Here is a 13,610-nt window from a genome sequence, read left to right on the forward strand (position 1 = left end):
CTAATGTGATTTAGCTATTCATGCATAAATTTGATACCTGCTTTATGCAGGTATGAAATTTAGGTTTGAATAACCTAAAATCATCAGTTTTAAGGCATGTAAAAAGTGTACACATGTAGACACGTGCCCTTAATGCACCTTAAATTGGGCTAATGTGTATTAGGGCTAAGCACAGAAGTTTCACATAAACCAGCTTAAGTGATCAGAAACTGGTTTAAACCTATAACAAAACATAGGTTCAGTGCACATAAACCAGTTTCAAAATGGCTGAAACTGATTTAAGATACACCTAGTTGAATGTAGTATCAGACTTAACTGATTTGGGTCAAACCAGTTTATGCAACTTCTGTCCCAGACCCCTTCCTGGCTTAAGTCAAATCACAGTCCCCCAGCATCCCAGACACTTTGTAGCTATGCTGTCTGCTCCAGGGAGCAGGAATGGCCCTGCCCCTCTGCTCTCTAGCCCAAGCAGGGGTGGGCATGTGGCCAGATGCATGGCCCCCTGAGGCAAAGGGAGCAGGGAAGAGATTGATTCCCTCCCTTCCCCTCTATCAGGGGACTGTGGCCCCGTCAACCATTCCCCCCCCCCCATCCCCACTACAGCAGCAGGATAGGGTACATGGCCAGAGCTGGCTGGCATGGCCCCTGCCATCCACCTGTAGCCCAGCTCGGGTTGAAGCTGCCAGGCTGAAGGAAGCTCCACCCACCTTGAGAAGTGCTGCACAGTGCAACTGGAGCAAGAGCCACAGCTGGAGGTGAGGGGAGAAAAACAGCCCTGCCAGACCTGGTGGCTTCTGCCCTGTGCATGGAGCTCCAGTTGCAGCCCTTGGGTGCCTTCCACCAAAATGCCTTCTGCCTTCCAAGGCATCCAGGAGATGGAGCAGCAGCTCCATGCATTGGGCAGAAGTCTCGTGGCTGAAGTTTCCAGCCTCCCCGCCCCGCCCCCCCCACCCACACACATAATGGTGCAGCATGGCCATGGCAGTAGCAGCTGAAGGTGAGGAAAGCAGAACAGACCCCCCTCAGCCCCAGCCAGCCCACAGCTGCTTGTGCACCTGCAGCCCCGGGTGCTGCACAGGACAGGGTGTATGATGGCATCTACCAGGCTCAGGGGCCACCAGTGCCTCCAAGCCATCCCAGGAATCCTACTCCCCAGCCAGGCCCTCCCTGTGCTTCCAGGATGGGTTGTCACACAGCTGCAGCAGGCTGGGAAGGACCCTGCCTCCACAGGCTGGCCCTGCGGTGCCCTTCCCAGATGGGTGCGGCTCCATGACAGCTCCACCCAGCCTGGGTGTGGGCAGCCAGGAGCAATCTGGCTGTGCAGCCCCTGCAGCCCCAACCCAGGCTTCCCCTCTGCCTCTGCCCTCAGCAACACCTGCAGGCTGGCTGGGCTCAGCCCCACAGCTGCAGCTATATCCCCAGCTCTGGATGGATAGCAGGGCCATGTTGGTTGGCTCTGGCCAGGCCCTCTACCACCTGAACAAGAGCAGGAGGGAAAGCTGGGCAGGCCCTGACTGGGGTCCCGTGCCTGCCCAGAGACAGGAGAGTTTAATTCCCACCCTCTGCCCCTCTTTGTCTGAGGCACTACCCCGGCCAGTGTCTGGCCTCAGGAATAAGTCTGGCAAGGGCTGCTTCCCCCCTACCCCTCCAGGCACAGCCTGGCTGGGGCCCTTACAGGACAGCGTGGGGGTTTAAACCCCTCCACAATCATATTATCCCCTGTGGGGGCATGGCCATGCTCCCCAGGTTAGGTTCCCTCCGGCCTTGCATTTGCTGCAAAGGAAAGGGAGGGCTGCTCTAGCACCCCCTGACTTATAGCCTGAGCCACTGCAGGCATGTGCCTGCATTTCCAGAATGAAACATGAATGTCTGTGCACTTGCAAATCAGTTCAATCTTTGCAAGTTAGACTAACCTGCAAAGATTGAATCAATTCAGGCTCTGGCTGTTTGAATGTCTGTCCCTAGCCTAAATGCGCACGTGTAGACATGCCCAATATATTCAAAAGAGTAACTTCCCTAGCTCAGCTAAAAATGGAAATCAAGTCAGGCAGGTCATTATCAAACATTCCACTAGAGGGCAGTAGCACACAAATAATTCAAAACATATGACCTGAGCCTATCAGTGTTGCTTTACTTTGCTGTGCCGCATGATACTGCTCAGAGGATGAGTCAAGCGTCAAAGTATTTTGAATAAAGAAAGAGATTAAAAATAATTGCAGAGATTTCTAAATGTGACAGCATCTAATGCCATCAGCTGCAGACCATTCTTGGTCAGCCAGGCATTATACAACATCCAAATTTGTAACTGAAGTGCTAAAGCTCTACCAGCAAGAAGGAATTCAGATATTCAGAGCAGAGAGGAGACAGGACACATTGCCATAAGAAGAAGCATCACCACTAACAGCCAAGTTAACTTTCCCCTGGCCCCACAACTGCCTTAGTTTTATACAGCAAGTGAAGACCCAAAACCCTTAATTCAGTGGTGGCTGCAGGGCCAGGGAAGGGTTCATTTGGATACTGGGAGCAAGCTGACTGCTTCCCTCACAGCAGTGATGCTTCCCACAGAGAGAAGGAATGACAACAGACAAGGGAACTCTTAACCCTGCTCTATTCCATATAGCTGGAGCCTCAAGCCCCCCACTTTCATTCTGGTGCCATTCTTCACTGAGTGCCTATGGCTCATGCCCCAGTTGCCCACCCCTAGTTAGGTATCTAAGTACTCAGTAGCATATCTGCCTATCTGCGTTCATATGTCTGCCTTTCAGGCACTGTTGGCATTCTCAAAATTGCTGCTCAGGTACTGTCTTGCTCTGTATAAGCCCCAGAGGTGAGATTCCCAGAATAGATATTCCTTCATCTATCTTGCAAGTGGGACCTGATTTCCCAAGGTGTGCTCTGAGCATTGTGAAGGGATGGGAGTGTGGTAACAGGCTTGGAGTACCCCAGAATAGTTTAGGAGCTAGAGCATTCTCCAGAGATGTGGGAGAACAAGGTTTCATTCTCTGCTCAGACCAGCTATTCTGTAGCTCAGTTATTTGGAGCCTTTGTTTTGGATGCGGGAGGCTGAAGTCCCCCTGCTCCAATAAATGGTTAATTATCTCTACCAGAGGTGCTCAATCCTTGGTACATGGGCCAAATCCAACCTGTGGAGCTATGGCATGTAACCTGCAGGGCTTCTCACACATCAGTAAATTTAGTGGCAAGAGAGTGGTAACAAGTAATACTGTCATCTCTCCCTTGCTACCAAATTACCAAGCCATGCCTGGTTGGATAAGACCTGGCCTAGACCCCTCCTCTCCTGTCTTCACATGGATAGACCCACCCTGGGGTGCTCCCCATCCCCTGCCCTTCCACAGCTAGATTGGGCCCATGACATCTGCCCCACCACAACAGCTGGATTGCAGCTGATCCAGGCCATTAGCACACCATCAAATCAGGGCCAGACTGTCCTCCCCCCAGCCCACATGGTAAATTGGGGCCAAACCACTCCAACACCCTCCCAGAAACAGCTTATTGAGCCTGGGTCAGGCATCCCCACATGCTGGCTCCAGCCCACCAGCTAGATCAGGGGTAGGCAACGATTTTTGGCTGGAATGCTGAAAAAACCACAATGTCTACCTTGGAAAGTGCCACAGTGCCGGCATGCCAGAAAAACAAAATGAGGGCTGGGGGGGAGGAATTGTACATGGCAGGACGCACTGCATATTAGTATATTTAATAATCATAAATGTTGCTTTTGTTGTTCTGTATTCCTTTTTTTGTTGAGCATGTTGCAATGAGAGAGAGAGAAAAAGAGACAAATAAGAGAGAGAGAGAGAGAGAGAGAAAGAAAAAGGAGGGCAGAGAGAGAACCAGCCACACTACACGCACACAGAGAACCATGTGCACAAACACAGAGAACCAGAGCACACCCAGAACAGACACATGCACACAAACATCCGCAACCAGACACATGAGTGCGCACACAGACACACAGAACCAGATGCTGGGCTCGGAGCGGGTGGGAATCAGGCAGGTTCAGCTGCTGCCAGCCATGAAGCCTGGGCTGATCCCAGCAGGAGGCTGGGTGCCTGCAAGCCCTGCTGCAAGCAGACCAGGTTCTGTGGTTGGTAGCAGCTACCCAGAGCCTGGGCCAGTTGCAGACAGGAGGCTGCAAACATCTGCTCTGGGCTCCGGCATCAACTCCATACCAGTGGGTGCATGTGCGCCTCAGAGAAGACAGTGGGGATAGGGCCTGAGGCAGCACAGCCCTCCTACTATCCACTCTGAGGTCCACGTGCAGTTGCTGTCAACATGGAGCTGATGCTGGGGCTGTGAAGCCTAGTACAGCTGTTTGCAGCCTGCTTGCTGCCTGCTGCAGCTGCCCAGAGCCCAGACTGGCTACAAACAACTATGCCAATCTCCAGAGCCCAGTCATCAGCTCTGTGCCAGCAGCAGGGGAGAGGCCGGGGTTGCGTTGCCTCAGGTTCCCCACCTCCCTGACACTGTCCGTTCCGAGGCGCATGTGCACCCACCAGTATAGACCTAACGTTGGAGCCCGGAGCAGATATTTGCAGCCTCCTGGCTGCAACCTGTCCAGGCTCTGGGTAGCTGCTGCCAACCACATAGCCCGGTCTGCCTGCAGCAGGGCTTGCAGCAGCCCAGCCACCCGCTGGGAGCAGCCCAGGCTTCATGGCTGGCAGCAGCTGCCTAGATGGTGGCATGCCTAGCAAAATGGCCTCACGTGCTATGCTCAGCACATGTGCCGGGGGTTGCTGACCCCTGAGCTAGATCCAGCCTGCAATCAGACTGGACACCACCCATCCAGCACCACTGATCTATACAACATGGAACAGTTCCAGCAGGAGAGATTGAGTGACCCATGTTACAATTACTTGGTCAGGAGATGTGAATTCAGGACCCTGCACTGAATCAGACCCAGTAGAGCAATGGGGGCAAACCCCGTTTTGGCAGTCATGCCACAAATTAAGCCTCATGTGCTACCACTCCAATCCCCTTAGTGATCTGCTGTTTTGCTTTCTGGTCCCTGTCCTGTGCTCCCAGCTCAATCTGCTACTCTGCTTTCTGCTCCCTGCCCTATCTGCCACTGTGCTGCCTGCCCCCTCCCTGATCTGCCATGTGCCACACACAAAGACTGCCTGTGCCATTTGTGGTTGGCTACCTCTTGTTACCAGATTTACCCATCACTTTGGAGTGTGCTCATTCATTAGGGATGTGTTTCTGGGGTCTCTGGAATTCTATCAATGTGCTGCTTTTGTTACTTGTTTTTATATGGAGCTTATCTCTCCCTTCTGCAAGTCCTCACCCCCAATGGAGCCATCTTGCAGGACTCAGTTTCAATGGGGCTGGGTTCCACCAACCACAAAATCAGTCAAACACATATATGCACACACAGAGATTAACAGGACATGCCTGAGCCAGGCCAGTTTATTTAGCATTGTCAGGCTAACACCCTCATATGCCTTGAACTCAGTTCATCAGGGCAACAATAAAATGCAGTCATACACAAGCACACGGGTTAACAGAGCGTATTTGATTCAGGCCAGATTATTCAGTATTGACAGGCTGACACCCTCATGTGCGTTGAACTCAGTTCATCCTTTATTTCATCAGAACAATAATAAAGGCAGTTAGAGACACACACACACTAACAGAGTTCATCTGAGCAGGCTGGGTCCGATCAGCACTTTCAGCTGATACCCTCATGTGCCTCAAAACTCAGCACGTCCCAATCCCTTGTCACAATGGTTCTAGTAGTAACTCCCTTGATGAGCAGACCCCACCATAGTTTTGGACATTACAGGGATCTTTGGCTTAGGTAAAAGAAGTGTTGCTGCAGAGCAAATGGGGAGGTCAAGAGAAGGAAGAGTAAATGAGATTCAGAGAGAGAGTATAGCAACCAGCTTGACCATAAAAGTTATTTATTGCCAGGTATATGAACTTATGATGATATCAGTAGTAATAGCCATAGAAGAGAGACAAATACAATACTTACAATATTACATAGTTTCAATTAGGTATTTGGGAAAGTCTAGCTCAAGATTGATCAGCAAAAGTCAGGTGTAGAAAGCTGTGCCTGGAGTAAGAGAGTAAAAGTCAAGTTCCTGGAGTCAGAGAGAGAGACAGAGACAAAGAGAGTTGGGGTCTCACCACTCAGCGAAACTTGAACCAGTCGAGGTTCCCAGGTGTTTGTTGGAGCTGGCAGACAGGCAGAGCACTCAGCATGATCAATGGAGGGATTCCAGGTAGAAAATGAGTGGAACCGGTGCAGCTTTTGGATCCAAGCACCAGGACAGATGGTTGAGCTCAGGTAGGGGTTTTTGTAGAGATCTAACAATGGCTCAAAGGAGAACACTAGGTTTGTTTATGGGTAAATGATGGCTCATATGCTGGATAATAGGAACTGATCACTGCTAGCTATGGGTAGCATTACTCTGAGGGAGCTCACAATACAGACAGGCAGATTCAGTGTTTTGGGTACCAATAAAGGAGTCATTACTAGAATTGGTCTAATAAATGCTGAGCTGGGTGTGTGCAGACATGGGTTGGTTAGCATTTGGAGCAGAGATCCCCCATCATGCTGTGCTCCTCTGGTCCCAGAATTCAGTGCAGTCCTTGCCTTGGAATCTCTGTTCTCCATCCTGAATGCTAATGAAGGTGCATCTCCTATGTAAATGAGTTGTCACCTGGTTTCCATCTCCAATGTCAGGGGAGTTGCTTCACTCCTATCAACCCTGTCTGGAGGGATTCAGATGTGCCTCCCACTGCATCTTCATTGTCTTTTGTAATCCTTCCTCTAATCAGTTCTTGTTTGCGGCGGGGGTGAGTCCTTTGTGAGTCAGACAGGCTGCGTCCTGTGCCAGGTTCCCCAAGAACATAGAGCTGATATGTAACACCCTGCAGCAGGAATTTCAATTCATGCCTCCCATGCCTAAAATGAATGCATTGATCCATTATGTTATTGGGTATTCTGGGAAGTTATTCAGTTCTTGAGTATTCTAAAACAGGATTCTGTTACACTGTCTTGGTCCCCATTTCCTTGTAGATGGGACTAGGAATCTAGCCCCAGGAGTAGGTTCATGACTTAGGACCCCAGATGAAAGGAAGGGCCTCCCTGGCTAAAGAGAGTTGCCTGTTTCTGGCCACACAGCTGATTTGGTGTTTCAATTCCATTTCTTAGTACTTTGTTCCTGGTTAGCTGAAACAATGATCCTTACCTGGCTGCTGAATATGTATTTGTTACATGCCTAATATTCTACTGCACTGTATGGGAAAGCTGGACACCTAACTTGGAATTGAGGAATCCTCCTGGAGTTATATATTACAGTGATCAACACTGCAGGATCTAAGTACTTTTGGGGATCTGGGCCCAAATAACTAAATAGAACTTCCATCAGCTTATAACACGACAGTTTTACCTTCAAAAGCCAGAACAGATTGCTAATATTTCTGCATTACTCCTAGCGTGTAAAATCCCTCACGCTTTCTGCTTAACTGCATACTTGTCTATGTATCTTTCTACATTTATCTCACTGAAAAACATAGACAGTTGTTTAAAGAATGAAAAATGCCCCAGCTTTAGAGAAATTGTTTAGAAAGAATTTCATAACTACTAAGTCATTTTTTTTCTTCACAAACAGGAAAAAAATATCACTTGCTCAATAGCTTCATAATTTGCATCTGTAGCTGTCCATTAACATGAAAAAAATCAGATATATTTTTAGCATGTGGCTAGAGCTGAAATCCAGTTGCACAAAACTGGGTAAGTGAAAAACTAGTAAGCCAAGAATTATTACATATTGCTAAATTTTATCTGAAACAAAGTTCCCTTCTCTTGCTCCAATGCTTTCATTTCCCTTCATGCAGGCAGACTCTTTGGCGTCTGATTGATTTCTCTTTATATCTATACTCATTTTATAATATATCACATTCATGTTTCACTTTTATTGTCCTTTCATGCATGTGTGTCGGACTGCCTGAATCTGAAACCATTGTCTCCTAATGTCTTCTATTCAGTACACGTCAACTAGGCCTTTCATCTAGGCTAGAAGAGTCTTTTGTCTGTATGTTAAAGAGTCCGTTTCCCTACCCTGGCACAATAAGTCTTATTACTGACAGTCTGCTTCTTTCTGCTTGTTAAATTGATTGATTGTCACCAGATGGGTTGGTGAGTTACACAGATTCAAGAAGCAGTTTTTTCCTGAACACATTTCATTAACATGTTGCCCTAAAATTCACACACATCCTTCAAGTTCTGTCAAGGTTCCATCAGATCCCATCATGCATTCTTCTTCTTCTCTGCCATGCTGGCTGTAACTGCGACTGCCCTCTGCATTTGCCTTTCTACTTGATATTCAATGTTCTCCTCCATTATTTTCTTTTACAGGTACTCCTCACTCAATGTTGTCCTGGTTAATGTTTTTTCATTATTACGTTGCTGATCTATTAGAGAACATACGTGTTTAAAGTCACACAGCGTTCAGTTATAATATTGTTTGGCTAAATATTGGTATTGTTCCTGCTAGTAGGTAACTACTGTGATGTAATTGGATTCGTTTAACATCATTTCACTTAAAGTCCCATTTTTCAAGAACATAACTATGACATTAAGGAAGGAGTAGCTGTATTTTGGGTACCCTGGAAACTCAGCTGGCATTTCAGTTGACTAACAAGCTAACATTGGCTAATTCTGGTTAACTGCACAATGCACCCTGCAATGCTAACACAGATGAACCTTCCACTGCCCTGCAATTTGTGTCATGGCACCTTGCTGCTGCTCTTTACCCATTTTGTACTTCTGTAAGTTTCTACACAGCATCCAATGCTGTGGATAATCAGGCTCAAACGTAAGTAAAAAATCCAAATGTATACCCAGATTGGTGTTTTGAATACAACTGAGTCAAAGTATTATATATAAATAAACACGTATATCTGCCTGCTAGGTATCTATCTAGCAAAAGGATAATTCCAAATACATTTATAGTAAAAGATATGTGCCCACATACCTACACAAAGGCAAACTTAAGCACAGCATATTGGGAAATAAATGGCTTTAAAATACATTTTGTCTAATTTAATGGAGATGTTCCTTAATAAAATCCATATTTTAGATCATATTTTAGATCATATTTTGCTAACTAATGTGAGAGGAGGTTGCCTATATCAATGTTTTATTTTAATCCAGAAAATATTTTGGAAATACTTAACCCTTTGTGTATAATTTCTGTATTTACAAATATAACAGTGCATTCAATTTGGTAAGGCATTCAAACAGCTTAGCTTCAAAGAAAAAAATACTTTGGGAATTTAACCCCAAGTTATTACTTTGAAGTCCTGAAATAGAACCTAAAGGTTTGAATTGGAGAATGGGAAGTGATTTGAAAACTAATTACAGAATGGATTGAAACCAGAATTTTCTTTTTAACAAGAGCATTTGCTAAACTTTCCTTTCAGATGAATTATTATTTTCCCTTCCTTTCTCCTAATAGTTTTTGATTAGCAAAAGATATACTGGCTTCAGCAATACATGGCTCAGGCAAAAGAATGAAGCTGTAGACATAGACTTATGAAGAACAGCTCAGGGCACAATACAAAGTAGGAGAGTTCAGCAGCTTCCATTGAAGCAGAAAGCAAATGCCTTGTATGCAGAATGCAAATGTAGGCGTTTGTGGTCTGTGCACTACAAGGCTCCAAACACTGACTCTCCCTTTTGCCTCTTGAATTAGGCATCACTTCTAATCTTTCTCCCTTTTTCTGGGCACATCCTCTACCTCTTTAGGAATGATTTAACATATATCAGCATGGTGCCTTCTGACCATAGGATGCAGGGGGAAGAAAATCTCCTGTTGAACTACATTCAGTTTCAATCTTAGCACATTGTCATTTTTCATTATTTTCCAGCCTGCTGGCCTAGCCTCCTGCTATTTCCCTGTTTTTACAGTGTTCTGTTCAGATTATAGATTTGCACCTGGAAAGCCAGTGGCCAATGTAACAGCTCGATAAAACATGCTGCTGCGGAGCTGCAGTCTTGTTGTGTTCATCATATGAAGTTTAAAATAGGTCTCTGGACTCTGTTATTTTAGTTACCTACAGCTGATATCTGGTAAAAGTCCCTGCCTTCTACATTGGGTAGCATGCAGCTGGAAATAAATTATGACAAGGGTCAGTCTAGATCTTCTCTGATTATATACTGTAGGGGGGAGGCCTTAAATAACCTTCCCTGGGCAAACCATGTGAGGCCTAGAGCTCTTAGAGGAAGAGCTATGTCCATCCTACTTTCCCAGGGGCACACAGCTCTCCCTTTCATAAGGCACCAGCCAATTCAACTAGCTGTCCATGTGGGAGGTATCCTGCTACAAACACCGCAGAAAAAGGAAAATAAGAGAGTGTATGCCGTATGTGGGCCTGCAAGCACTGGAAAATACTCTGAGTCTTGAGGAAATGTGCTACTACACTCCCACCTAGCCACAGTCAGGATATAGCAGCTCCACTCCACCTCTCACTAAGTGTGCCCACAACCTTTGGAAATTTCTTTGGAAGCTACAGGTCAGGAACAACCTTACATAGGTTGATCCACACCAATCTTGCAAGAAACTTCCCTGGGCACATTTACATGCAATGCTAACAGTGCAGTAGATTAATTCCACTGAGCATTAGCTCATGACGGCAAAAGACATGCTAATGCACTAATGCACTGTAGATTTAGTCTACTGCACACTAACTTCATCTAAAAATTGTGCACTGGCACTACTGTGCAGTAGTGCCTATTACTGCCCATTAAGTTAGTACCTGCTATTGCAAATTAACTTAATGCACAGTAATACAGCATATTAATGCACATGTAGAAGCACCCACTGTCTCCTGCTGCCACTGTGTTATTTAAGCTTGTTCACTGGCACTACTGCACAGTAGTGCCTATTACTGCACATTAGGTTAGTACCTGATATTACAGGTACTAACTTAATGTGCAGTAATTACAGCGCATTAATGCACATGTAGAAGCACCCACTGTCTCCTGCTGCCACTATATTATTTAAGCTTGTTTCTCCCCAGGTGGTGCACTGTGGAAGGCTCATTATACTACTCCAGTATTCCAGCCAGAGGGTGCTGGAGCCTGCTATAAAAGTGGAATTTGCCACTGCTTTGGAGAAGATGTAACCCACCATGATCCTCCTTTGCTTTTTGATCTCTCACGAGACCCTTCTGAGGCCAATCCTCTCTCACCTGACACTGAACCCCTGTTTGATGCAGTAATAAACAGAATAGAAAGAGCTGTGTGGGACCACCATGGGACACTGACTCCAGTCCCACAGCAGCTCTCTGCATACAACATTGTGTGGAAACCCTGGCTGCAGCCGTGCTGTGGAACATTTCCGTTTTGCTGGTGTGATGAAGAAGATGACAGAACATAGCACATTCCTTAATGGGAAAGTAACCAGAGACTCAATAGCCTGAAAAATGTTTTCACGCTTAAATGACTTGGGCCAAACACTACTCTAATCATAGCCAAAGTACACTGGCTAATTGGAACAGATATTCCTCTGATTTGTTCCTCATACAATCAGTGAGTTCCGTTCCATAGAGCTGGAGTTTGCTTGAAGAAGGACTGAATAAATCTTGCCCCCAAACCACCAATGTAACTTGGCCCATAGGCTCATAATTACCTTCAGATAACCGAAGTGAACTTACTCAAGTAAATAATTAAATATAAGGGATCAGTTTCTGAAACCACTTCCTGTTCAGCTTACTCTTACTCGGGTAAAATGATCAGAGAGACCAATAGGATTGTGTCTGAAGTTGGATCTCGGGACTTAATCTGTCACTTACAGAATCTCTCCTGTATTTACAAAAATAATAGTACAATCAATTTGGAAAGGTATTAAAACATCTTAGCTTCACTGGGCACATCTACATGCAATATTAATGTGATACAATAAACTGCAAAACAGTTTTTGCCAACTCCAATACAGTTTGTGCCTGACTTTATTGCTCCCGGGCACAGAGTTTACACATATATCCGGGTCTGCAGGTCATTGAGCCAAGGCAGTGTAGCCACAGCTGACTCGGGACTGTGGGGGGAGGAGGATTTTGAAATGAAAACATTGTAATTTTCTAAGAAGGAAGCACAATTCAATACATTGAGACCTGAAAGCTGACACCCTTGCTCCATGGTCACAGAGCAGTCGCAACACAAGAGAAGTTCCTTGCCCAGGACAGCTTTCCATCACCATCCTCCTGTGAAATATGAAACATCATAACAAGAAAGAAGCATAATTTAATGTCTTATTTGCCATCAAGCAACTCGGAAGTAAACAGACTGCTTCAATTTTTATCTGAGCCTATTCTACATAGAATGAACTTTTCCAATTAGGAGATTATACCATCTTTCAGCTCCCCTGTGAAATGTGAATTTTCATTTCCACCTGGGAGAAAGTTTACACTCTTTAAATTCTCCTATGTCTGAAGAAGGGCGTGTGTACCCCAAAGACTGCAAACAAAGACATTTTTTTTGCAACTATTTGGTTGGGCTAATAAAAGATATCACCTCCCCAAGAGTTCTAATTACTGAGCGTTAACTAAATTCATACCTGACTATGGAATTCTAACCATGTTCTTGTACTTTTCCTGTATCTCTTTTAAGGGTGTTTTCTCTTGTTTTCTGCTTTCAAAAAAGGGAAATGCCAGCACCTCTTGCTCTAGTTCTAAACCTTCTCCTGGCAGAGCATTTAAGCTCCCATGCATAGCTCTACAAGCATGTGAAAAAGTGTCATAAAAAGTCTGATTCAGGAAGCAGCTGTTTTAGGTAGATTGCAAATTAACAGCAATTCATCAGCTGCTAATGGAGCTGTGACTTTAGTAAACTTCCTGTGTCCTGCCTTCTCCCAGAGGAGAGGGAGAGAGAGCATGCAGGGACAGCTACTGGTGGCAGGGCCCCTATGGGATGCAACATCTGAAATGGATGTGCAGCCTTAATGGAGTCTTGAGCTCCATAGGATGTGAAGACTGTGTCAGCCCTTTCTTAGGGCCTAAAACCTTTGCATTTATAATAAACCCATCCTCATCTGCATAAAATCAGAAAAAAGAAGCATGACAGAGAGCCAGGAGATTCTACTACAAGCCCTTGTGCCCTCCCTCTTCTGCCTAGCCTCCCAAAACATCCTATACGGCTTTCTTTTTGCTCTGTTTTCATGGAGTCTGGTCCTGACTTGCCACTTTATTAAGTACCCATAATGTCTGACACATTGTTTATTTAATCAAATACAATGCTAAATAAAAGCCCCAAAATAAGTTAAATAAATTTCCTTTGAGATTTTCCCCTCGTGTCACCCTTCCCCTTAATAAAGGTCACAATGCAAATTGAGATATTTTTCTTCATGAGTCCAAAGGATAATCTGACAACCAAAGGATGGGACAGATTACTAATAAATCTCTAAAAATAATTGAGATTGGCTGACAGCTTTTAAATCTACAAGCAAAATCACTATGAATTTATCTGAATGCTGACATTTTTTCTGTGCCTGCCAGGGATTAAAACCGGAACACTTGTATTTGGTAGTATTTATGCAGGAAAGGAGTATCATCAGTACAAGACAAACATTTATTTCAAAGTC

General features: G+C 45.4%; 1 protein-coding gene across 3 annotated transcripts in view; it reads left to right on the forward strand.

Moving 5' to 3' along the window:
- Nucleotides 1-13,360, forward strand: part of LOC102570588 (arylsulfatase D) — a 39,024-nt gene extending 25,664 nt beyond the window's left edge. For 2 of the 3 annotated variants that reach the window (XM_006274594.3, XM_019485419.2), the window contains exon 10: nt 11,053-13,360. In XM_006274594.3, coding sequence (XP_006274656.1) covers nt 11,053-11,411 — 359 coding nt within the window. In that variant the 3' untranslated portion in view covers nt 11,412-13,360. Of the gene's footprint in view, nt 1-7,640; nt 7,763-11,052 lie in introns of all 3 variants that reach the window. The other variant, XR_002089702.2, reaches the window with a different exon arrangement.
- Nucleotides 13,361-13,610: the final 250 nt, after the last annotated feature.

This window comes from Alligator mississippiensis, chromosome 1 (genome assembly GCF_030867095.1).
Source record: "Alligator mississippiensis isolate rAllMis1 chromosome 1, rAllMis1, whole genome shotgun sequence".
Taxonomy (NCBI): Eukaryota; Metazoa; Chordata; order Crocodylia; family Alligatoridae; genus Alligator; species Alligator mississippiensis.